Source organism: Artibeus jamaicensis, unplaced genomic scaffold (genome assembly GCF_021234435.1).
Source record: "Artibeus jamaicensis isolate MK-2021 breed Jamaican fruit bat unplaced genomic scaffold, CSHL_Jam_final scaffold_537, whole genome shotgun sequence".
NCBI classification, from domain to species: Eukaryota; Metazoa; Chordata; class Mammalia; order Chiroptera; family Phyllostomidae; genus Artibeus; species Artibeus jamaicensis.
In genome coordinates, this window is record NW_026522047.1 from 27,794,555 (window position 1) to 27,819,450 (window position 24,896).

The 24,896-nt window shown below is 37.1% G+C and overlaps 2 protein-coding genes across 2 annotated transcripts in view; one reads left to right on the forward strand and one right to left on the reverse strand.

Moving 5' to 3' along the window:
- The first annotated feature begins 39 nt into the window (after positions 1-39).
- PPID (peptidylprolyl isomerase D) lies at positions 40-12,440 on the forward strand. The gene is made up of 10 exons (XM_037125693.2): positions 40-242; positions 1,518-1,658; positions 3,705-3,811; positions 5,689-5,877; positions 6,732-6,854; positions 7,010-7,116; positions 9,169-9,310; positions 10,986-11,072; positions 11,167-11,209; positions 12,075-12,440. The coding sequence occupies exons 1-10, from the start codon at positions 158-160 to the stop codon at positions 12,161-12,163; spliced, it is 1,113 nt and encodes a 370-aa protein (XP_036981588.2). The 5' UTR covers positions 40-157; the 3' UTR covers positions 12,164-12,440.
- The window catches only part of ETFDH (electron transfer flavoprotein dehydrogenase), a 31,923-nt gene continuing 13,886 nt past the window's right edge, over positions 6,860-24,896 (reverse strand). The window contains exons 7-13 of the mRNA XM_037125692.2: positions 24,415-24,561; positions 23,065-23,205; positions 21,743-21,886; positions 18,847-19,015; positions 14,642-14,824; positions 13,951-14,172; positions 6,860-13,227 (exon numbers count right to left, since the gene is read on the reverse strand). Coding sequence (XP_036981587.1) covers positions 13,064-13,227; positions 13,951-14,172; positions 14,642-14,824; positions 18,847-19,015; positions 21,743-21,886; positions 23,065-23,205; positions 24,415-24,561 — 1,170 coding nt within the window. The 3' untranslated portion in view covers positions 6,860-13,063. The remainder of the gene's footprint in view (positions 13,228-13,950; positions 14,173-14,641; positions 14,825-18,846; positions 19,016-21,742; positions 21,887-23,064; positions 23,206-24,414; positions 24,562-24,896) is intronic.

Below are 24,896 nucleotides of genomic sequence, written 5' to 3' on the forward strand. Positions count from 1 at the left end.
TGGTGCCGGAAGTCGGGCTGCGGCTTCCGGACCCTACGCCGGAAGTGGCTCCAGAGCGCCCCGCCAGGTCTTCACTGAAAGAACTGCTCTCGAGTTTCAGCTTTCCGGCGGCCACGAGGTAGTCCGAACCTGCTTCCAAACGAGTCTGCAAATCAAAATGTCGTACCCATCGCCCAAAGCTAAGCCCTCCAACCCCAGTAACCCCCGAGTCTTCTTTGACGTGGACATTGGAGGCGAACGAGGTGAGCGGAGTCTGATACTCGGGAGAATGACTTCGAGGAGGCTGGGCTTCCCGGGATTCGGGGGACTCCGAGGGTGGGGTGCGGTTCGGGCCAGGGGCCGCTCCTTGGAGCGAAGGGCATGGTCACCCAGACTGGACCATCTGAACATGTCCAAGCATTTGGGGTTGGGGTTAAGGCAGCGAGTTTGTAGAATGCCATTTATTGTGCAGAAGTTTCTGGAAATTTCTGGTTTGGGCATTGTGGTAGCTTTTACGTTTGTCTCTCCAGATTTTTCACCTCGCCGCCACCGTGCACCTGTCATAAAATAAAGTTATTTTATGTTTTCACTGGGACATTTAGGAGATCATGGGATGTGCGTCAGTGGGGTCCAGCCACGCCTTCTATTTTGCCACAGGGGGCTATATCAGTAGTTTTCATGTTATATATACTTTAAGCTTGCTTGTTGCTTTTATTTTATTACTGGTTCCTAAATTAATGGTCCAGTTAGATTGGTGACTAGTTTCTCTGTGTTGGCATTGGGAAAAAGAATAGGATGTAGCGACGTGGTTGCCCAGGCTACGTTAGCTGCTCACGAGCGCCCTAAACTCGTGGATTAGCATATTGCTTCGTAACTGAACTGCGCTTGTTCTGCAATATGTTAGAATTGCTGGCCAGGCAGTGTGTTTGAATGTTATACAAACGGACATATCAGGATGCAGGGACCCTGTGGATCGGTTGGTTACACACACACACACACACACACACACACACACTTTTAATGTACATTTCAATTTGTTTCGAAACCAGTGCCATGTTTATTTTTACCTCCCGCAGCGCTTATCTAGGACAGGAACTTTTCCAGCTTTTGTTTCCAAAGCTGCTGCAGGCAGGCTTCACAGAGCACAAAGGCTACAGCTATACTTACAATTCAGCCAACCTGACCACACAAAGAATTAATTTTTTTCCTTTTGGTTAGTTGGTAACTGAAAATGAGTACATGTTGAAGACATTACTCAGAATTTAAAACCATTTATACTTATATACCATATGTCCCTTATGGTGCTAATCTTTCAGCTATTGTATTTATGATCTATTGTAGGATGTAGAAAAATAATTGTTTCAGATTTAACTAGGTGCTTGGCGTCTAACATGAAATAGACTAAATTTGAATACTAGAAAAATGACAAACAAAGAGAACTTGGAATCTTAGTGGCCATAATTTTATCAATTGTCTTTTTATCACTTATATGATTGCTTGTTTTGTATATTGACACTATATACTATTTATTTTCTTAGTTGGTCGAATTGTCTTAGAATTGTTTGCGGATATTGTACCCAAAACTGCAGAAAATTTTCGTGCATTATGTACAGGAGAAAAAGGCATTGGACCCACCACTGGGAAACCTCTCCATTTCAAAGGATGCCCATTCCATCGAAGTATGTAAATTTTCTGAAACTGATTATTTTTATAGATCAGCGATTTTCAACCTTTCTGTCTTATCACATCAACTACTAAAATTCTGTGGTACACCCCAAAATATATTTTTTGCTTGTCTGTCAACAAATACAGGGATAATTTTGATTCATTCACATTGGATGTCTATTGTTGTGTTGGCTGTTGTCATTAATTTGACAATCTAAGGGAAAAGAAGTCAGTGCCCCTGATTAAATAGTCAGGTATTGCATGTTTTAAAAGTTCTTGTGGCACAGTGTTTGACAATTGCTGTTACAGATAATCAAATCCTGTCTTATAGGAGTTGGGGAAAAAACACTGTGAGGTGAAGATTTAAAATTACTATTGGTTTCCAAGACACCTGAGGCATTAGTTCAGTTCATTAAAGTTGGTCTGTGAAAGGTAGAATTAATTACAGGAGAGTACTAAGGTTTCTTTGTAGAAAAATGGACCACCTTAACTCACTAGTCCTCCAACTCTTCAATGTGGTTAGATTGAGAAAAAAGGGAGTGACTATGATAAAAAAAATAGATCTTTTCTGGCTGGCGTAGCTCAGTGGATTGAGCGCGGCGAACCAGAGTATCGCATTTCGATTCCCATTCAGGGCACATGCCTGGGTTGCAGGCCAGTTCCCAGCAGGGGACGCATGAGAGGCAACCATACATTGATATTTCTCTCCCTCTCTTTCTCCTTCCCTTCCCCTCTCTCAAAAAAAAAAAAATTAAAAAAAAGTAGATCTTTGATAACCTGACTGCCTGGTAATAAAAAAGTTTTACCTACTTCTTGGGCAGGATTGCTTGGGAAGACTGTAGCTGATTAAAGATTCAAGTGTCTGGGATATGTGATTAAAATATGACACTTCACACAGCTTATCACACTTTCTAATCGTACTTCTGTTTAGTGATTGTTTGATGGTTCCCCCAATAGACTGAAGGTTCCGTGAGTTCAGGAATTATATCTTACTTTGTCCTCAGCATGTAGTATAGTCATTGAACAGGTGCTCAATAAATATTTAATGAGTAAATAAAAGAGCTAAACGATAGTCATTTGAGTAGTTAAATTTAACATGCTAATAAAGTGTATGTGGAAAAGAGTTAACATAGCAGGCCTTGGACTGCCGTCCTCAGAAAGGTCTGCTCGCAAGGGTGGCCATTGGCTGAAATCTGGGAACTTGGATGTCGAATTGGTCCTGAAATCATAAAGGTGGTTTACTGTCCCTAGAGTTGTTTTCCTTTTGGGAGTCTGGAATTTGATACATGCTAGGCAGAGGGTGCCTACGTGATCTTCCCCCATGAAAACCTTGGCTGCTGAGTCTCTAGTGGGCTTTCCTGTGCAGAAACGTTGTACATGTTACCACACTGTCTTTGTTGGGTGGAGAATGTGTACTCTAACTGGTTCTTTGACAGTGACAGCACAAGGAAGCATGTAGATTTCTCTAGACCCTCCCTGTAACCTTTTCTTTTGTCATCCAGCTGAGTATCCTTACTGTGTTTCTATAATACAACCAAATGCTGAGTCCATGAACTACAGGAAATCTCTGAACATGGGGATGATCTTGGGACCCATGACACCAAGAGATGATTTTTGCGGAAATAGTTCCATTATGGTATAATAGATCTGGAAATTGTTGGTCTTTATTCAGGAGTGACTAATAACGTGCCCAGCCATGCACAGTTACAAGAATGAAAAACAGGTATACTTAGGGAGTTAATTGTTTGCTAGAAGAGAGAGATCATTATGATTTATGTTAAAATGGATGTAGAGTCAGGCTACTGAGGGAGAAGAATTAAGAGATCCAACTTTGGGATGCTGGTGACAATTGTACTGCAGTGATGCCATTTGAACTAATATTCTGAGTATTAGTGGAGTATCAGGCAGTAAAACCAGTTTGGACTCAGATTGTGAAGTCTTGGAGAGTGATGTGACTAGAGCATCATGTTTCAGGAACTTGTCTTTATTACCATATATTCATTAGTTAATATTGCTGAAGTCCTCTCTTAGTTTCTAAAAGCTATTTTCCTTTTTTGTAGTTATTAAGAAATTTATGATTCAGGGTGGAGACTTCTCAAATCAGAATGGGACAGGTGGAGAAAGTATTTATGGTGAAAAGTTTGAAGATGAGAATTTCTATTATAAGGTAAAGTAGACAAAGTGCATGTTATGATAACAAAGGGTGTTATGTGTGGACACTTGTTGGGTTACGACACACTAAATGTCTCAAGTGGGCTTAGACTCTTTTGGAAAAGGTATCATATTTGTAAACGTGCATCTTTGATATGGAAAACTTTCATCCGGTACATGATTTAGAAAAAACGCTACAGTTATTTTAGTGTGATCCAAGTTTACACACTTCAGTAAAGCTAATGAGTTTTTAAGTGGCCACAGTATGGCAAAATTGCTTCCAGGAAAAATGTTCTCATTATCAGAAGAATGGTAACTTGTGCATCTTTATGCTTGAATTTGAAGAGCAACAAAACCATCGCTAATATCCAGGATGTCAGGGGATTTGCAGACTAGAGGATATGGTTAATGTACAAGCTCCTAAAGGACATTAGTGGTGCCTGTGCCTTCTTACCTTCATTGTCCCAAGATGTAATCGGGTTATATTGCATCATTCAAGTTATAAGAATGGACATGTAAGTACAAAAGTAAAGTGATGTCTTTGGAAATGAGGAATATGAACAAGGTAATCAGGATAACTTGAGAAGAAAATCTTATTTTATAGAGCAATGTTCATGGACTGCAACTACGTGTGTTTAATATTGTTACTGGCACCAAAGGATTTGTAAAAATGAAAGGACTCGATGGCAAGGGATTTGTAATTTTATTGGAGGACAATATTAAAACATGGGACAACTGGATGATACCTCTAGTCTGAAAATAAGTGCTAAATTGATGGAGACTTTCTATAGGCACTGCAACAGAAAGGTGGGATTTACGTGGTGGAAATTACTAGGGAAGACATTGAGGGAGAATGGTTGTACATAAGTTGGGCAAACTGGCCGAGCAAGGTGGCTGCGATTTGGGTAGAGGGAAACAAACAGGATGCCCATCAGTGTGAAGGAGGGATGTGAGTGAGGGAAGACAAAGGCAGTAGGCGGCTGAGGAAATAAAGTTAATATTCTATTTCATTTCATGGGGAAAGTACCAAACTTTGGAAAGGAAAAAGGCAAGCTAGCAGAAAGCATGAAGACTACGGTTATGTGATGATAATGTTGATCTAACGAAAGGAGGCCTGTTGAGAGGACAGAGCAGTTCTTACCTTCTACAGTGCTGTAACCTTGAAGCCGAATTAGATTTAGATCGGAGGGGTGAAAGGCATGTTAGTGTTTGGCCCAGTAAAGAATAGTAACTTTACAAACTTGAGGATAAGTGGAAAGATCAAACTGTGTTTCAGCAGAATCTTTGATACAAGGTTGGTGCCAGGAAGAACTTTGATTCCCGTATGTGTGTTTGCAGCAGTTTCTTTTGGGCATTCTCTGGAGAAATGATTTACCTGGGATGAAAGCCATAGATTTTGGGTTCTTTTGAAATTAGGGAAGTACCTGGTAAAATGTCCAGACTGAATTGAATAACCTGTCACTGTCCCCAGTTTATTGAAGTGTAAAGGAAGAATCATCATGTGGGCCCATAAAGTGGGAAAGCTGTTTAGTGCTTCTCAGGAAAAAAAAAAGCATCCACTAGAAAATAAAAAGGCAAAGTCTAATTACTGTATTTCCTTAATGCAGCATCTTCATCTTAAGGATGAAATAGAAGCATTTTAGAAGTGCACCTTCCACTTTTGTTCCTGTTACTGATTTCATAGGTTTTCGAAAGTTTAAAGTGATTAAATAATCCTACATTTTGTGAATTAAAGGTTGCAATTTATACAATTAAGGGTTGCAATTTATACAGAGTAAAATTACACAAATACTATTTGATCTAAATTACAGTCTACCTTAGTTTCATGTGAATGAACAATTCAGACTAGAACCTCTAACCTTGGTTTTCTTTCAATGATTTTTATTTCTACAGCATGACCGGGAGGGTTTATTGAGCATGGCAAACGCAGGCAGCAATACAAATGGTTCTCAGTTCTTTATCACAACAGTTCCAACTCCTCATTTGGATGGGAAACATGTGGTATTTGGCCAATTAATTAAAGGAATGGGTGTGGCAAGAATTCTGGAAAATGTAGAAGTGAAAGGTGAAAAACCTGCCAAAGTAAGTACAAAGTTTTATCGTAGTTGCTGATTAAAGAAATATAAGTAAAAGGACCTGATGATTATTAGCTGGGAAAATGTAAGTATTTTTGGTATAGAAACCTGTGTGTGCAACTTCTTTTAAATTCAAGAAAAGGTTAGGGGACTTAAAAATGTTTTTTAAAAAATTATTTTAATTTTAATCTTGGTGATTTAAGTCTTCCTGTACATGGAAAATTTTGAGTCAATCTGTACAGTAGTACAGGGGACAGGAAATGAAGAATTTGTCTAGACTCTGATTTAATTGGTGGTTTGGCTTTGATCTTATTAAACTCTTCTTGGCCTGTGATTCCTCATCCTACATATATTAAAGGTTTAAACTAGATTATGGAACTTAAAGGTCCTCTTGTTCCAAATATTTGCAAATCAAAATGAAAATACTATTGCCCAACCTAGTTGGTAGGGTTGTGAGAATTGGAAGTTCAGATACCTGCAGAAGGTAGGCTGTCTGTCACTCAGTGTATGAAGGAAACAGGGCATTGAAAGTTACGCCCCATCTAAAGAAAATTGCATAGAAAATAAGATATTCAACTTACTTTGTGTATACTGAGATGCTGAATAGCAATAAAATAATTTTTAAAATAGTGACAGTGTTCTGTTACTTGAAATGTTTATAAAGGGCACTCACCTAATTAGAGCATCTTGTAAGGGCATTTCATCTCATAGATGAGCCTCCTAGAATCAGCCTGTTATTTCAGAAGTGACTTGGACCATGTTGCACATGACTTGTACCTGTATAGCTTTTAAACCCAGATTTAAAAAAAATGTACCATTAATAAAGTAGTGGACTACTACAATTTAGGATTATTTTTACAGTTGTGCATTATTGCAGAATGTGGAGAACTGAAGGAAGGGGATGATTGGGGAATATTCCCAGAAGATGGTTCTGGTGATAGGCACCCAGATTTCCCCGAGGATGCAGATACAGATTTAAAAGACGTGAGTACTTTCAGATTAGTCAAACTTTAATACAATTACTAAAAACATTTTGTGCTAAAATTTTGAGATTTTTGTGTTGATCTGTGTTAGTGATAGAAGCTAGCCTTAAACCACATTACTCATTAAAACCCGACATGTTTTATTCTTTTATACAGGTAGATAAAATATTATTAATAACGGAAGACTTAAAAAACATTGGAAATACTTTTTTCAAATCCCAGAACTGGGAGATGGCCATGAAAAAATACTTAAAGGTTTTAAGGTAATAAAGCATTTTTAATAAATTACTTTTAAGAACTTGAATTATAAACTGAAATTCAGGAGTTGCTTGTTGTATTTTTGGTAAATTACTTGCAAAGCTACCAGGTATGTTAAAATAACTGCATTTTTTTGGTTCCCTCTAGCTTCTTATTTTGAAAATTTTCCTGATACAGAAAAGTTGAAAGAATTGCACATGAATGAATGCTTGTGTACCTTAACCTACATTCACTGGTTCACTTTAGCTGTATTTGTTTTTGCATGATCAGTTTTGAAAGGAAGTTGCAGATACCATGGCACATTACCTCTAAATATTTTAGCAATTATTTCCTAACAAATGGATATTCTTCTACATAAACTTACTGCCATGAAAACACCCCAAATACCATTGATACAATATTATTTGATAGGTACTCCACATTAAATTTCCCCAATTTTTTTTTCTAAACTCCAGGGGTTTTTATATCCTTTGCTTTTATGTCTCTACTTTAATCTTTAATAGACCCTTAAGTTTTTTTAGTCATTTGCATTTTGGGGAGTCTGAAGTAGGAGGTCCTGGCCATCAGTGTTTGATTGCTTCCTCAAGACTAGGGTAAGGATAAATACTTTGGCAAGAGGACTTAAGTAGGTGATGTGTACTTTGTATGATACTGTATATTGACAGCATGTCAGTTTGGCCTAATCTGAGTTTGGGCTCTTGATTAAAGTGGTGTCAGCCAGGTGTCTGTGTTATACAAGTGCCTTTTCCCTTTTGTAAACAATAAGTACTCTGAGATGGTACTGTGAGATTATATGCATATTCAGCTTTTTACCTTTCATCCAGTGGTTTTACATTATTGAAGATGCTTGCCTAAGTCAGTTATTACATTGCTGGTTGTAGGACCGTGACTTTCTAATTTGATCACTCATTTTACAGTTATTAGCTGGCATGCTTCTGTTTGAAAGAGTGTCCCTTCTACCCCCATTTTTAGTATCCTCCTATAGACCTGGGGATTTTTTTTCCAGTTCAGCCCCTTACACCATTACCATCATTTATTTCTGGACCTCAGAGGGTTCCAGATTTTTCTAATGGAAGCCCCCGTTTCTACATCCTTTTGACATATTCCTCTTAGACTGTGCTCACTTGGCTTACTTTTCTGGCACAAGATGTTCCAGGCTTATCTTCCACTTAACCTGTTTCTAGGTCTGGTATCAGCGATCTCTTCAAGGAGCCCTGATTCTTTTCAGTGGGGGGTAGACTTTAGAACACAAATCCTGGGGACCGGGTATGCTCATTGTTTCTGAGCCCTTTTCAGTGGACTGAGCTCTAGGAACTGTGTTAAGTGACAACTCAAAACTTTGACAACTCTTCACCTTTCCCATTACATTCCTGGCCCCACAATGAGAACCTTGCTTTTAACAGAGATCTGGTGTTTTAAAAATAGGAAGCGTTAATACTGTATATCTTTAAATTTGGGCACTATTATTCTTAATTTGGCCTGTTGGAACACTTTGGTAGAAAGTTTGGAACAGACTTTTTAAAAAAAAATGTTGAGCCCTGGCCAGGTGGCTCAGTGGCTTGGAGGATCATCTGAACACCAAAAGGTTGCAAGTTTGATCCCCTGTCAGGGCTCATGTCTAGGTTGTAGGTTTCTCCCTCACATTGATGTGTGTTTCTCTCTGTCCTTACCTCAGGTGAGGATTAAAAAAAATAAAGCAATTAATGAAAAGAGTGAATATTAAGAATATCAATTATCAGGCCCTGGCTGGTGTAGCTCAGTGGATTGAGCGCGGGCCTTCGAACCACACGATTCCCAGTCAGGGCACATGCCTGGGCTGCAGGCCAGTTCCCAGCAGGGGACGCACAAAAGGCAACCATACATTGATGTCTCTCTCCCTCTCTCCTTCCCCTCTAAAGATAAATAAATAAAATCTTAAAAAAAAAAAGAATATCACTTATCAGCATTTGATGAACTTTTTATATCAGGAATGGCATAACATTTTTTTGGCATAGTTGAAGAATCAGACTTAAGTCTCTTGCAGCATTACATGTCACTTTTACTAATGTGTTTTCCAGATACGTGGAAGGTTCAAAGGCTGTAACTGAGGAAGTAGATAGATTGAAGTTGCAACCTGTAGCTTTAAGCTGCATGCTGAATATTGGTGCTTGCAAACTGAAGATGTCAAATTGGCAGGGAGCAGTTGACAGTTGTTTGGAGGTAAATCTGTAGATATTGAACTTTTTGACAGGGTTATGTCATAACTTAGAACTTCAAGGGAAGCAGTTTTATGTACATTCATATATCATGGCACAGGACCTAATGAGACTCTATAAAACACAATATCTCATTTTATCTAAGTATTTTGAACCTTCAGTTTTCCTCTTAATCCATTTACTTAGCTTGTTATGTTGCTTAATACCTATGAGGATACTCTTCCTTTTTTTTCCCTTAAAGCACATGTACTAGCTCACTTACTCATTTCACATGTTGAATACCTAGTATGTGCTGGGCATTGGAAGACAAGTCCAGGAATGAGGAAGAATGTGGGTGTGGAGTCGGTCATACATTTAAAAAAAAAAATTAGACCTTTGTTACTTACTTCGTGATCTTGGGTAAGTTCCTAATTTAGAAGGTCTTATATTGTCAATGGAAGGTAATACCTGCCTCATGGGATAGTTATGAGGACTTGAACATGTAAAGCATTTAGCACAGTGTGGGGCCCATTGTTAAGCACCCAAACTAAAAGACAGACCCATAGTGTCAAGGAACATTTTATTTGGCTCTCTTGATGGAGACATCCAGGACTACTAACTATAAAAGCTAGAAAGGTGCCAGAATTACCTTCCTTAAATAGAGCAATTATGACTCCCTATTGTAGAACTGAAAAATTCCCAAACTAAACCATGAATTTTAAAAGATCACCCCCAGTAATTTTAATGCACATTGAGCTATGTACATAGACCAGTTATGTCCAGAGCAAGTGGAAACAAAATGAGATCCCAATTTGGTAGGGTTGAGTAGGGGTAAGAATATATTTAGAAAGAAGCATACAGCAGGGGGAAAAATGTTACCAGAGAAAATGATTAGTCTTCACCAATACCCTGGATCTTTTTGACCTTTTTGAGGCAGATAATAACTTTTTTCAGTAAAATCTGAGTATTGACCTTTAAAAGATATTAAGTAAACAAAATACATTATTTTAAAAATATTTGTTTCAGAGGAGAGATCTATTAAAAGTTATTCATGCTCCAAAAAAATAACCTAGATTTTAAGTAAAAGAATGTATACAGGTTTTAATTCAAAATGGCTTATCAGCTAGGGCTGAATCAGGAAATAAAAACTACACAGTAATTTTGAAGAGAAAGTTTAAAGTAAAAGAAAAATATAATAAGAGGGAACAGGAATAATAAGGGATTGGCTAGTAAAGAGAATTCTAAAGTTATAGGAATGGCAGATATACATTGCAAACTATAGGAGCTGCTTAGGCTGGGATGGAGCCCCCAGGAAGAAGCACATCTCAAGATCCCTGAGATCCAGACCTCCTTGGAAAGGGGATGGCTGTGGCTCACTGGGTGGCAGAGGTCTTCATGAGCACTGCTTGTGGGATTCACTAGAGTGCTTGCAGCATTGCCTGTGGGGAGCTGCTGAGTGCTATTGACCAAGCTGTGCTGGAATCTAATGAGAGGAACATCCTGGAACCTGGAAGAGAAACAGCTTCCTCTTCCATGTCCATGTAGCTCCCTCTACTGACAAAACTGAACATTGTGCCAACTGGCAGAGGAGAGATGTAGAGGGTCCAGTTCCATACAGAGCAGAGAAGGCTTGATTTGCAACTGACAGACAATAAATTGAAATCTAGCACATATGTTTAATGTTTGCTGTATTTTTGAAGGCTCTTGAAATAGACCCGTCAAATACCAAAGCACTCTACCGTAGAGCTCAAGGATGGCAAGGATTAAAAGAATATGACCAAGCATTGGTAAAATTCTGTTCTAAATTTCAAATTTTAAAAAGACAACCATCTTCATAAATCAAACACCTAATATTTCTTAAAAATATTTTTCCAATTAAAGGCTGATCTTAAGAAAGCTCAGGAGATAGCACCAGAAGATAAAGGTAAGTTGGCGGTTTTTGTAGAGAAAGTTCACTTAGTCCTTTAAGAATTTATCCTCATGAAATATTGTACCCTTTGCCACTTAGATGTAGACACTTATATTTGTTCAACAGCTGTTACAGAATGCCTGTCATTGGGCCAGCCACTGCCGTACTGCACTGAATAAGTCAGGGTCTGTCCTCAGAGAGCTTACATTCTAGTCCCTCTCCAGAATGCAAATATTCGCATACCTGAATACTATCTGTTCTGTATCATTTGAGATTTAGTTCCTCTTGGTTTGATTCTAGTCAGAAGTGCAGTACTAAAAGAATATTATGGTGAATTTGATGTTTAGGATCATTTCTTAAGCTGAATGCAGCCATAACCTAAATATTCTAGCTAACAGATTTACGTTTTAGGAAAGCTTTGGGACACTGAGAAAAATAAGTTTGTCTTTCAAATGTACCAATTACTAATAGTGTTATTACAACCAGATATTAAAATGTATCTTTGAGGGGGTGGGCAGGAGGGGTAGGGAGAAAATACAGACAACTGTAATTGAACAACAAAAAAGGTTTAAATGAAAAATGTCTTTGGTTTCTTTAGTACTAAAGTAAGACAGAGGAGGCACTTAACTGCCATCTCTAATGACGGAGGAGAAGGCAAATTTGTAGGTCATTTCAAAATCTCTCGATTGACAGTCTTTGAAAATTTTGCTTTGTGATTTTTGTATTTGTGTTTACTTTCCCAGTGTAAAATATTCTGTTAATAGGGCAAGAAGAGTTTTATCAAGGGGGAATTAACTATCATACTAAAACATCACTTTGTTAGTCAACCTCATTTTTTGGATGTTTGAAAAATAATTCATATTACATATTTATTTTGCAGCTATCCAGGCAGAATTGCTCAAAGTCAAACAAAAGATAAAGGCACAGAAAGAAAAAGAGAAGGCAGCATATGCAAAAATGTTTGCCTAATAAGGAATTTGGTTATACTTAAGTATTACACATTGATGTATAAAGGCAATAAGAGAATTGAAGGGTTTTTGTCTAATATATGTTGCTTTTAATATGTTTGCTCTGGTAGTTCAGTTCCCATTGTGTACAGTTTAGACATACAGATACCTGTTCACTCTGAATAAAAGTGTTACAAACTACAGTGAAGTTGATTTTTTCATGGCCATCTACATTATTCACAAATAATGATGTTCAACCTAAAGATACATCTTTGTTGAATAAACAGACAAAAGCTTAAGTTTTTATATAATTTCCCTCGATTTGGTAATGTAGCTCTGCAGACTGTGGTTGGTTTGTGCTGCTGTTTGATACCTACAGGTAATACAGATACGTGTACGTTCAGGGGTCAGCAAGCTTTCTCTAAAGGGCCAGGTCATTAAATTTTGGGACCACTCTATTCTATAACTGATTTTTGCAGTTGTAGCCATAGACAGTATGTAAACCAGTGGGCATGCCATGCCTACGTTCCAGTACAACTAAGGAAAGTGGTGGGCCGGATGCCAACCTCTGGTCTACGATATGCATTTATTTTTATATTTGAAGAGTTGAATTTGATGAATCCAAATGTACATTAGAAAGGTCAACAGTTTATTCTGCTCTTGGTACTGAATCATTGAAGAGTTAAGTAGATGGTACGTCACTTAGGAAGTTTTAAGATAAATACTGATAATTTTTTATGGGACAATTTTTAGCTATAGTATAAAATTTTTTATTTCTCTGATACTTTATGAACATGGTGATCAATAATATGCTGTGAGATGTCTTGACACTTGTTAATGTCTCAACATTTTAAAGTTAGCTTACCATACACTTTAGAGAAAGTGGCTATCAGACTTGCCTGCAAACGAAATCAGTTGCAGTTTACATTCCATTGTAAGCAGGTCCGCCACCACCTTCGGGTACCACCCAGTTAATGTTCTGACTTGGGTCTTTAATGTCACATGTTTTACAGTGTACACAGTTCTGAGCATTTATCTGTAATCGGAATCCATCGCTTTGTTCCAAAGGTACAAATTCATAAACTCCTGTGAGGAGAAATAAACAATATTGTGAAGTACCTTTTTTAACTTTCGAAATTCAAAAATAGAAATTGAAGTCCAAAAAACAGCTACAGAAACTGTGAAGGTTTGTTTAAGGTCTTGGTTGCTTTTGAGTTACAGTTTTATACGTGTGTGTGTGTGTGTGTGTGTGTGTGTGTATAAATGTTCTATATGATGCTATAGCTGAAAAGACAAAATAGATGCAGTCCTTATCCTCTTCTGGTATAATGACAGAAATTATTAAAATAAAGTCAGAAGGACAGTCAAAGTTGTTGCCCTTAAAACTTGCTTAGTATTTCTCCACAGTGTACTAAATTTTTACATATCTAAATACTATTTACTGTTTTATAACTCTTGTTGAAAACTCATCACTAAGAGAATATTCATGATGAATTTGAAGTTTGGGCCACTTTCTTGAGCTGGACATGGCTATCACCAGTATTTAAGCATCTGTACACACATACTGTGGTGTTTGGAGTGAGCGGCCATGACAAGCGATGGTACCCGGTGTTCATAATCCTTCCTTTGGTCTAGGGATAGACATGGAAGGGCTCTTTTTGACAAATAGCTATTGGGCTTCACAAACCCTATTATTTAAACATTGATAGAGTAAGAGCCATAAAACAGTATTTCCTAAGATACGGGACTATATTTCTCATATGTTTAAAGCCAAGTATTTTAGGACTGAAGGGAAATCACAGCACTGACCTGCGGGGCAGAATCGCTGCTCAGGTCCGTCATATATCGCCAAATTTCTATTTACAGGTATACTGTCGTCCTTTAAGGTTAAGTGCGCTGGTTGATCATGTTCATGATTAGTGCCACTCAGAGCCACAGATGACAGAAGATCAAAACTAATCTGCCCGTCAGGTTTTGGGTATTCAATAGGCGTGCAGTCCTTGGCTGGCTTGAGCTGATCAGAGTCAGAACCTTCAAAAGTTTTGTGGAAGATTTTAAATAAAAATACAGCAATAATTTTAAAGTACTTATAAAAACAATAAAAACTTGAAAATATATCAAAGAAACAAAACTTTACTTTTTTTAAAAAAGATTTTATTTATCTTTAGAGGGGAAGGGGAGGAGAGAGGAAGAGTGTATCAATGTGTGGTTGCCTCTCGTGGGACCCCTGCTGGGAACTGGCCTGCAACCCAGGCATGTGCCCTGACTGAGAATCGAACTGTGATCCTCTGGTTCACAGGCCCATGCTCAATCCACTAAGCTATACCAGCTAGGGCCAAAACTTTACTTTTATAATAATGATTGCCGTTGTCTTAAAGATACTGAATTTGTCATTAATAAAGCAGGTTTAAAACATAAAAAAGAATTCACTACCTAATGTATCCCATTCATGAGTTTTTAGTAATTACAACATTCATATTCCCAAGTACGTTGGAATTACCTTTATGTTTCAGAGTCCAGGGCTCCATTCCCCTAAGTATCCAGTAGAAGATGCCAGTGTAAATCATCCCTCCATACACACCCAGGATTCCGTGGCAGGAGGGTCTTATGTTTCGAACACTATATAGCTCTTTCCACACCCATGATTTCTTCAAATTGTCTTCATACTCAGGTACATGGAGTCCTTTCATTAAAAACATGAAATCTAAATGTGAAGTTGCCTCAAGGAATATAAAATACTTTTATCAAGGTATTTTGCTACTGAAATACCTCATGAGTGAATCTTACATGAAGAATGTTTCATATATAAATGTTGGCATCTTCCAGAAAGTTAACTTTACATATATTTTGTTAACAGGCATTTGATTTCTTACAGTAGTCACATGGAAAATTAAGTTTCAAAATTTAGTGAACCAGAAAAAGTGTAAGAATTTATGCTACCTATAAAAGAAAAAAAAGGTATGCTACCTATAAAAGTAAAAAATTAATCAATGAAACATATTGATCAACATATTATGGGTTGAACTGTGTCCCACAAAAAAGATATTCTGTAGTCCTAACCCCCAGTATTTAAGTATGGGTCAGAAGAGCGTTGTTGACCATGTAATAGTTAAGATGAGGTCATACTGGAGTAGAATGGGCCCTTAATCCAATGACTGGTGTCCTTATGGGACACAACACACAGAAGACAGGTAAAGGTAGACGCAGTGATTGGAGCTGATTATGCCGCAAAGCAAGGAATGCCTATGGCTTTCAGACGCTGGGGAGAAGCAACAAGTTTCATCCAGAGACTTACTGAGAGTATGGTCCTGCCAATACCTTAATTTCAAACTGCTTGCCTGCAGAACTCATGTTTATGTTGTTTTAAGTCTCCCAGTCTGTGCTGCTTTGTTGTAGCAGCCCTAGGGAATTATAACAATACCTAAAACTTGGTGCATGCATTCAATACTTAACGGGACAAAACTGTTCTTAGTAACTTGTGAACGACATAGTGACTATACTCTTTCCAGTCATTGTTTACTGTTCTGGCTCCCCTTTCCTTCACCCAACTCCTAGGTTAATCCCTAATCTCGGCTTTGGTGATCTACTTGCTCCAGTACTTCCTATGTGTGGTACTGTGTGTACATGATAAGGTGGTCCAAAAGGGCAAGACACTGGGCAAGAACATTAGAAAAAGCACTCCACTACTCAACCATCACACTTCACCTTGCCTCTTCTGTTCTGCCCTACCTACCTACCAAGATATTTGAAGGCCTAAATACATTGGAAACTTCTAAATGGAATAACATTTGTTAATCTGGGTACCTCCTCTTGGAGTTTTCCATCCAATCAGAAGACAAAGCTGATGAATTACAGCGTGTCGAAAGTGGAAAAAATTACAGAAAAAAAGATGTGTGTGTGGTGGGGGGAGTACTTTGTGAGGTGTGTGTTGTAAATCAGTGGGATCCACTGGGAGAGTGGTGGTTGAGCAGAGGTGAAGGGAGTGGGGGAGCTGGCCATGAGAAGGACCACGAAGGAGGATGCTTGGCGTGTTCCAGGATGAGCGAGGACACCTGTGCACCTCGAATGCAAGTCAACAGAGACGGAGTCAGAGGGGTGAGGGAACTTTGGCTATTCCTCTGAGAAAAGTGGAGAATCATTAGAGGGTCTTGTTAGCTGATGGGTTTACTGAGGTCTAGTGCTAGCTGCTCCTGTCCACTACAGCAGAAAGGTCATATTCATATACGCCTGTGCTGGCCAGGCCCGCCAGGAAATGGTGTTGCTGGATTCTGCGGTTTCCACAGCTCTTCTGCTTCCAGATATGACCCTTCAGTATTTGTGAGATAACTTAGCATGTATATTACATGTATGTAACATAATGCAGTAAGTCCAATTTGAAATCACTTCTAAGTAGGTGGGGCACCACTGGTAGTATTTCACTTCTGATGTCAATAAGCAACATTGCTGTAAAAATCTGACTAATTATGAGAGTAGGTCATTTTTTTTGCACTACACACATATTAATGCTTTGTGTAAAGAGACATGCTATACATATCTTTTTAACGTTAATTGAAATATACATTAATAACATCTCAAGACTTCTGGTCAAGATGGAGGCACAGGTAAACAGCGCTTACCTCACTGCACAACCACAGCAAAATTACTACTAAACTATAAAACAATTATCACCCAGAATCGCCAGAAAATTGAGCTGTATGAAGTCTGACAACAAAGGAATTAGAGAAGTCACATTCATCCAAATGGGCAGGAGGGATGGAGATGCAGAATGGGCATTCCTACACACAAGTGTGGTGGATAAAAATCAGGAGGGATACTTCAGGAGCAAGGGATCCCAGCCCCACACCAGACCACCCAGCCCAGGATTCCAGTGCCAGGAAGATAAGTCCCCATAATTTCTGGCTGTAAAAACCAGTGGAGGGTAGAGCAGTGGAAGAAACTGCTGGATTCTCAGGTGTCTCCTCTTAAAGGGCCTGCCATGGACTCAGGACTTACCCAGACTCACTCCCTCTAGGCTCCACCACTGGGGCAGCTGGAAGAATACCAGTGGCATACAGGGAGAAACTGAAATTTCTGGCATCAGGGAAAGTGTTGAGGGATAGCATCCTCCCAGACAAAACTCCAGAGGCCAGACAGTGGCCACAGCCCCCTTTCTGAGCCCTCCCACACACAGAGCCACAGAACAGAGACTCCATCATCCTGGTACACACAGGTTTCCCTGCCCTAGTGATTACCTAAGGCTCTGCGCCATCTAACTTACTAGTGCACTTTCTTTACTATATAGGCCATGCTACTAAGACAGGGAGTCAAAGCAGCTCTACCTAATACATACACAGGGAGGCTGCCAAATGAAAGACTAAAACTCCAGAAAAATAACTAAACAAAATGGAGATAAGCAATCTGTCAGATGCTGAGTTCAAAACACTCGTTATTAGGATGCTCAAGGAACTCATTGGGTACTTCAACAACATAAAAAAGACCCAGGCAGAAATGAAGGTTACACTAAGTGAAATAAAGAAAAATTTACGGGGAACCAACAGTGAAGTGGATGAAGCTGAGAATAAAATCAATGATTTGGAACATAAGGAAGAAAAAACCACTCAATCAGAAGAGCAAGAAGAAAAAAGAATCCCCCCAAATGAAGATAGGCTAAGGAGCCTCTGGGACAACTTCCAACATACTAACATTCAAAACCAGGAGTACCAGAAGGAGAAGAGAAAGCAAGAAATTAAAAACTTATTTGAAAAAATAATGAAAGAAGACTTCTCTAATTGGTGAAGAAAACAGACATACAAGTCCAGTAAGCACAGAGAATCTCAAAGAAGATGGACACAAAGAGGACCACACAGGACACATCATAACTAAAATGCCAAAGATTAAAAATAAACAGAGACTCTTAAAAGCAGCAAGAGGAAAGCAGTTAGTTACCTATAAAGGAGTTCCCATAAAACTTTCAGCTGATTTCTCAAAAGAAACTTTGCAGGCTAGAAGAGACTGGCAAGAAGTATTCAAGGTGATGAAAAAAGCAAGGACCTACAACCTAGATTACTCTCTCCAGAAAAGCTGTCAATTAGAATCAAAGTACAGATAAAGTGCTTCCCAGACAAGGTAAAGCTAAAGGAGTTCATCATCACCAAGCCATTATTATATGAAATTTTAAGAAATTTATTTAAGAAAATGAAGAAGATTATCAAAACTATGAACAGTAAAATGTCAATAAATTCACAACTCTTAACAATTGAATCTGAAAAACTAAAGCAAACCAGCAGAACAGGAACAGAATCAGGTATGGAGATCATCTGGAGGGTTATCATCTTGGAGGGGGAAGGGAGAGAATGGGGAAAAAGGTGCAGGGATTAAGAAGTACAAATTGGTAGCTATGAAATAGACAGGGGGCTGTTAAGAACAGTATAGGAAATGAAGTAGCCAAAGAACTTACACACATGACTCATGAGCATGAACTAAGTAGGGAGTGGGGGGGATTGCCAGGAGGAATGGAGAGGTCTGGGTGGAGTGGGGAGTGGAGGAAAAACTGGGACAACTGTAATAGCATAATCAATAAACTATATGAAAAAAAAACCCCAAGATTTTTAACTGTATTTATTTTCATGTTCTAGCTATACACTGACTGTATGTTTAAGTAACTTCTTTTTAATGTCTCAGTGAAAAGCCTGACAATTTTCTATACTTTAAGTAGAAAGTTCTTACCTATTGTCTTTGATTGTAGATTTTCATTAGTTAGTTGATTAAAAATAGATTCTGCTGCCAAAGCTCCGCTTTTCATTGCTGTGTGGGTACCTTTGATCTTGGGAACGTTCATAAAACCAGGGCTACAACCAATTAGTAAACCACCAGGAAAGGTGAGTTTTGGTATAGACTGAGGAAAGAAACATTTACAGTGTACTGTTAGTCAAATTAAACATGCAAAACTGACCATTCCAAATTATTTGAAATTATAGTAGCCTCTTAAGTCTTCAAATGATGGAGGGAAACACTTTTTAAAAAATACAGAAAAGTGAATATACTGAAGAAAAAAAATTAGAGCAAGGGCAGTTTTCCCCCTCCTCTATGAATGAGGATTAGAACTATTACTATTTTTGTATTAAGAACTTTTCCTTCTTTCTCCCCACCATGAACCTACCAGAGGATCAACATATTTAAATAAAATGTTTATATGTATACTTACCATGTCATAGCAAAATATATTCTCTAAACCTAAATAACTATTATTCTAAATTGTGATTTGCTTTTACATACATTCTGTGTAAAGCATGATAATATAAAGGATATTATCTTACACCTATATACCCTTTTAATTTTACTTTGATATCCAGGGATAGAAAACTCAGGTTCTAATCATGGTATCACTACAATTAGCTATTACTTTAAATAACATTTTAATTAACATGAAAATAAGCTGAATTTCCAAAATAAATTTTAAGACAGTTGTTTGGGCCTCAATATACATTTCTGATAAAAAAAAAACCATGTATTAAAGGCTGGTGATTTTTTGTGTTAGCCAACAAAAGCCTATATATACCCAACAATGGGGCAGCTACATCAGAGGTGGTTTGCAAGGGAAAATGTACTCTAATCTATAGTTTGTGAAGGAAAGAACAGAGCCACTGCAGAGTTGCTCGTTTCTCCTGCATTTTTTCTTCTCCAAGGGCTTCCTTAAAGTAAGCTGTGGTCTTCGATGAAAAAAAGTGGTGGGTGGTAGAAGAATGGCTAATGGTGTTGAAAGTGACGCAGAGGAGAGGGGATTAACAGGGAAATGACTGCCCTCAGCTGCAAGAGACATGTATGGCCACAACTTCTTTCAATAAGGAAATACTAACTGTGAGGGAGAGGTGGTGAAAAGCAAAATGGGGCAGAAGAATGCTGGTGAAAGAAGGATCAGGGTCCCAATCCTTTCACAATACACGTAGGGGACATATTTATGACTGTGGTTCTCAGACCACACTCAAGATCAGAACCGCCTAGATACTAGAGCATGATGTCAGGATCACTGAGTAGGCAGTATGGGCACAGACTTCTTGGAATGCCACTAGCTGAAAACAGATTATGGTTAGGAACGTGGATAATGATGATGCTTTTCTCAAATAACGCTGTGGCTATGCTAACACTATTTGATTCACAAAGCAGAAGACAGGATGTGGATTATTAGTGCAAGTTATTCCAAACTGGTGCTTAAGTCCTAAGGATAAAAATTTCATGGCCCAATGAAACTGTGTGTTTTTCAGTTCTGGGAGGATTGTCATAGCTTGTGTGGGCAGTTTACTGGCACTGGGTATTTTGCTAAGGAACTAGGGAACAAGGAAAAGCTGCACTCAGAAATGTGTTCTGGGACAGTCATTAAACTGGGACTACAAATAATTAAGAAACCTACCAGGAAAAAGTGAATTCTGGGTATAGAGTGACAAAAAAGAGAAATAAAAACCCATGTAATATATGTTAGCTCAAAAAAATAAAAGTGAATGTTCCAAATTATTGCTTCTTACGGGTCTTCAAATCTTACTGAAAGTAAGTTTCTGAATTGACTAATGAAATCAGAAAATTTAAGTATAAAAGGTGGGCATCTGTGTTCATCTCTTCCCGCTCATCTGAAAACCATCTGAGGTGTTGAAGCACATCAGGCAGATGTTTTTAAATGAGAATCTGTATGTATCACCTAATATACCAAAACTTTTATGCTATGAATTAAAAAGAACAGAATTAGACTGATACTAGATATTATAGACATCATTCAAAAGAGTTTAATGGGCTTTAACACAGTTATGCAATTTAATCAGTTTGTTGCAAACAAATCATTACACTAGAAACAATCAACTATCCCACCCAATTTTCTATTACTTGTTATTTTTACAACAATTTTTTAAAAGATACACAATTTCTAAAATAGTTCTAGGTCCCTAGAATATTAGAGACAGAGGGGATTATCTTTACAGATGATCCCTTAAGGCCAGAGAAGTTAAGTAACTTGCTCCAAATTATTTGGTATGCGTTTTAGAGCTCATTTTTTAAAAGACTGTCTTACCCATCTAATAGTATTTTTACAACAGTACTAACAGCTTTTATTATAGTTAGCTATCTAGGTCTTATTTCATTGTTCAATTAGTTTATATTTAATACATTAACTGTATTTGATAAGACTTACTTTGAACATATACTAAAATCGTACAACGTAGTAAGAGTAAAAGCTTAACAGAGCTCACCTAAAAGTCATGGATGTTACTACATAGTTGGGATGAATTAATTGCCTTTGCTGAAAACTAAATTTGCCTTTGAGTTTCCTGGAAGCTAAGGAATAAAGGGAAAGATTTTGGGTCACATAGCTTTAACTTTCTGGTTAAAAACAAACAAACAAACAAACAAACAAACAAACAGCTGTGAATTTATCTCTAGAAATCAATATATTTTTAAAACTAATTTCATTGTGTAATTTATTTAACTACAGTGTAACAGTCTTAAAAACACTAAGTGCTTTGCTTACCTAAATTTCTTCCCATGAGATGATTTGCTATTCTTTATTTAAATTCGTAACATATTTTCAATGTTAAGTTTATAATACATAAATAAGGAATACAAAAGGTGGGAGAGTTACCTGCAAGCCACCTTCATTGAGAGCCCTGGCTCCGTACGCGATCCTTTTCCCACCTTCCAACGTGGGCTGAACGCTGGGGTGGTGCTTCCACCTCTGGAACTCTCTAAATGGACTCAGGTACGGGTTCTGATAGTCCAGACCAACCTTAAAATTTGTACATTTAAATTTGACATATTTATGAAAGTAGGCATTTTTATTTCAAATTATATCAAGCTAAACTGTGAGAAACTTTTATCAGAAAACATGTATATTAAGTTTCTTGTATTCAAAGTACTTAGAGAAATATATCCAGTAACCCAATTTAATTAACTAAATAAAATCTGTTTCAAAAAGAAAGGGTAAACAAAAGGATACCTTGGTGTTTACAATCAGAAAAACTTTTAAAATTTGGAACATATTAATAAATCACTGAGCTCTATATACCAAAGTCCCCATTAGAAAAATATTTGTAGGTAAGTGTCTCTCACATTGTGTTTTTACAAAAGGAGTTGTAATTATTTATTATTCATTTATCTATACTAACTTTACAAAAAAACAAGCTATATGCAGTTCTACTGAGGCAAAAATGAAGAATCAGGATGTAATCACACTAAGAAAAAAAGGGACAAGAAATATTAGGTATTACCATAGTGCTGAGTTTAATAACCAAGCCTTTTTTGCTTTGAAAAGATTAAGTCACTAGAAGAATTACACAAAGGTTATGTGCTAAACACTTGTCTGGATTTCAAAAACAGCCAAAACACATAAATTTAACAGTGTTTAATACATAGGTTGAATAATGACATTAAACAATAAAGCTGCCACCAATTCTAAGGTGCAGAAATTCATATTTTTCCCATTTCTTGTGATGTTCAAAATGTAATTTACTACAAAGATACAAGTGGCCCAAAAGTTACAGGTTCAAAACCAGTGCTGATTGACTTTTTGGTGGTAGCTCATGCCACAGTGGAAATGAGCTTTGAAGTCAGACAGGTTCAGGTGTAAACTGCCTCTGTCATTTAATGGGTGTACTTGGGAAAGTTGTTCAACTTGTTCAGACTTCAGTCTTCCTGTCAGTAAAATAAGGCTATATACTGAGTTCACAGAATTTTTACAAAACTTAGGCGCTGTCAGTGAAATATCTAGCACAGGGCCTAGCAGGTAGTGGCTACTATTACTAAAGCTTTGTGTGTTTAAGTAGACAAAAGTCTACAATAATTATAAACACTCTGTCTATTGAGAAAATTAAAATGTAAACTGTCAATAAAAAGAAGTTTACATTCTCCATATTCAAACCCCTTGACTCTAACAGTAGAACTTTCCGCAATGGGCACATAACTTACCACAAAACCGAGAGCCACTAGGGGTTCCCCTTCATTCAAATGATAGAGGAAAGAGCCTCCGTAGGTATGTCTGTCCAGGGGCCAGCCAACAGAGTGATCTACTCTCCCAGGTTTCCACTTCTTTTCATCAATAATCCATAGCTTAAAAACAAAAGTCCTAGAGTATTATTTAAATTTTTTATGTCACTACAATGTATAAAACTTGCTAAGTTTATATCTTATTTATAAAGATTACAAGTGAAAAATTATACTAAAGAAACACAAAAAGGTATTCAAATATCAAAGAATATTATACCAAATTGCAGGCTGATGAATCAGAGAGTAAAGAAAAAGGTCAGAAATGTTGTGAATACTTTAAGACATTACTTAGACGTTGAAATCAATAAGACTTTCATGCAATTACAGGAAACAGCACAGGAGAGACGAGGGAAACATCTGGGGTGTTGGTAATATTCCATGTCTTGATCTGGGTGGTGGTGACATGGGGGTGGTTTGCCTGATAAAAATTCACCGAACTATACACTAAGATCTAGGACCTCAAAGTGCACTCTGTTATTCTTCAATGAAATATTTCACTCTTTCTTGTACAGCCCCCTCCTCAACTGAAGCAAATTATTTCTCCTGTTTTTACAAGGGTAAGTTTTAAATTTCAAACAATTTCATTGTTTAAAAACAATCTTAAATGTTGTCTAAACAAATAAACAATCTTAAATACTGTCTAAAAATCAGATATCATGTGCAATCTACCAAAACAGTAAGCCCTTATTCATAATATATCGACTCTAGTTATATACAAAATTTAAACCTTTCTGAGCTTTACTCTAAAAATAAAATCAAACAAAAGGATATAATGAAACTTTTACATTCTAATAAACCTGAAGTTTGAAAAAAGTATGTAGAGATTGGATAAATTGAGAAAATATATAACACTTAACCTATCTAAATTTTAGGTTTCATGTCAATATATCATAACTGAGTATATGTTTCATAAACTAAATTACCTTCACATTACAATTTTGAATAAAAAATTCTTGTATGATGTGGTCATTCTATAAGCAGCATATGAAAAAAATCAACGTTACAAATGTTTTCAAATTGAAGACTTCTTTCAGAAATATCTGAATAACCAATTATAACATGTAGATATAATTTAGATACTAATAAATTTTGGTTAGTATATATTTTCTATCCCTTTGAAAAATATCTCAAATATTTTTACTCATGATGAACATTTCAAGTCAATGGAAAATAAAACTGCAAAATTAAATCAACACTATAATTACATTATAATGCAAATTAATTTAAAGCTCTACCTTTCAACATTCAATTTACAAAAACAAACCAGGATACCTCCTTTAGTCCAATCCCGTAGGTTTGGGGATCACAACTGGCCCTCAAATCGAACTTCTTGTACAACTGTTTGGCTAGATGTCCATGGCAACCCTCGGCAAAAACTGTAACTTTGGCGTGTAGTTCTAGTCCTCTCTCAAATGTTGTCTAAAAGATAAAAATGTTAAACTGCAGCATCTGACAATTTAAAAAATATTCGCATTCTGGTCAGTTTTGAATTGCACTGTAATTCAGATGTAGAAAAGACAATGAAAATACAGTAGAAATAAAACTAAGTACTGTTATGAGTGAAATCTAATTTAAATTTAATAATATATCTTGTGTCTGTTATATTTTAATTTTTTACTGCAAAAGTACTTGACTGAATGATTAAGTTTGTAAGAATTAAAACAGTCAAGAAAGCATGCTTATGCTAAAAAAGATCTAAAAAAATTATATTTAGTCTAAATAAATAAACATAAAGAGAAAAATGAAAGGCCATT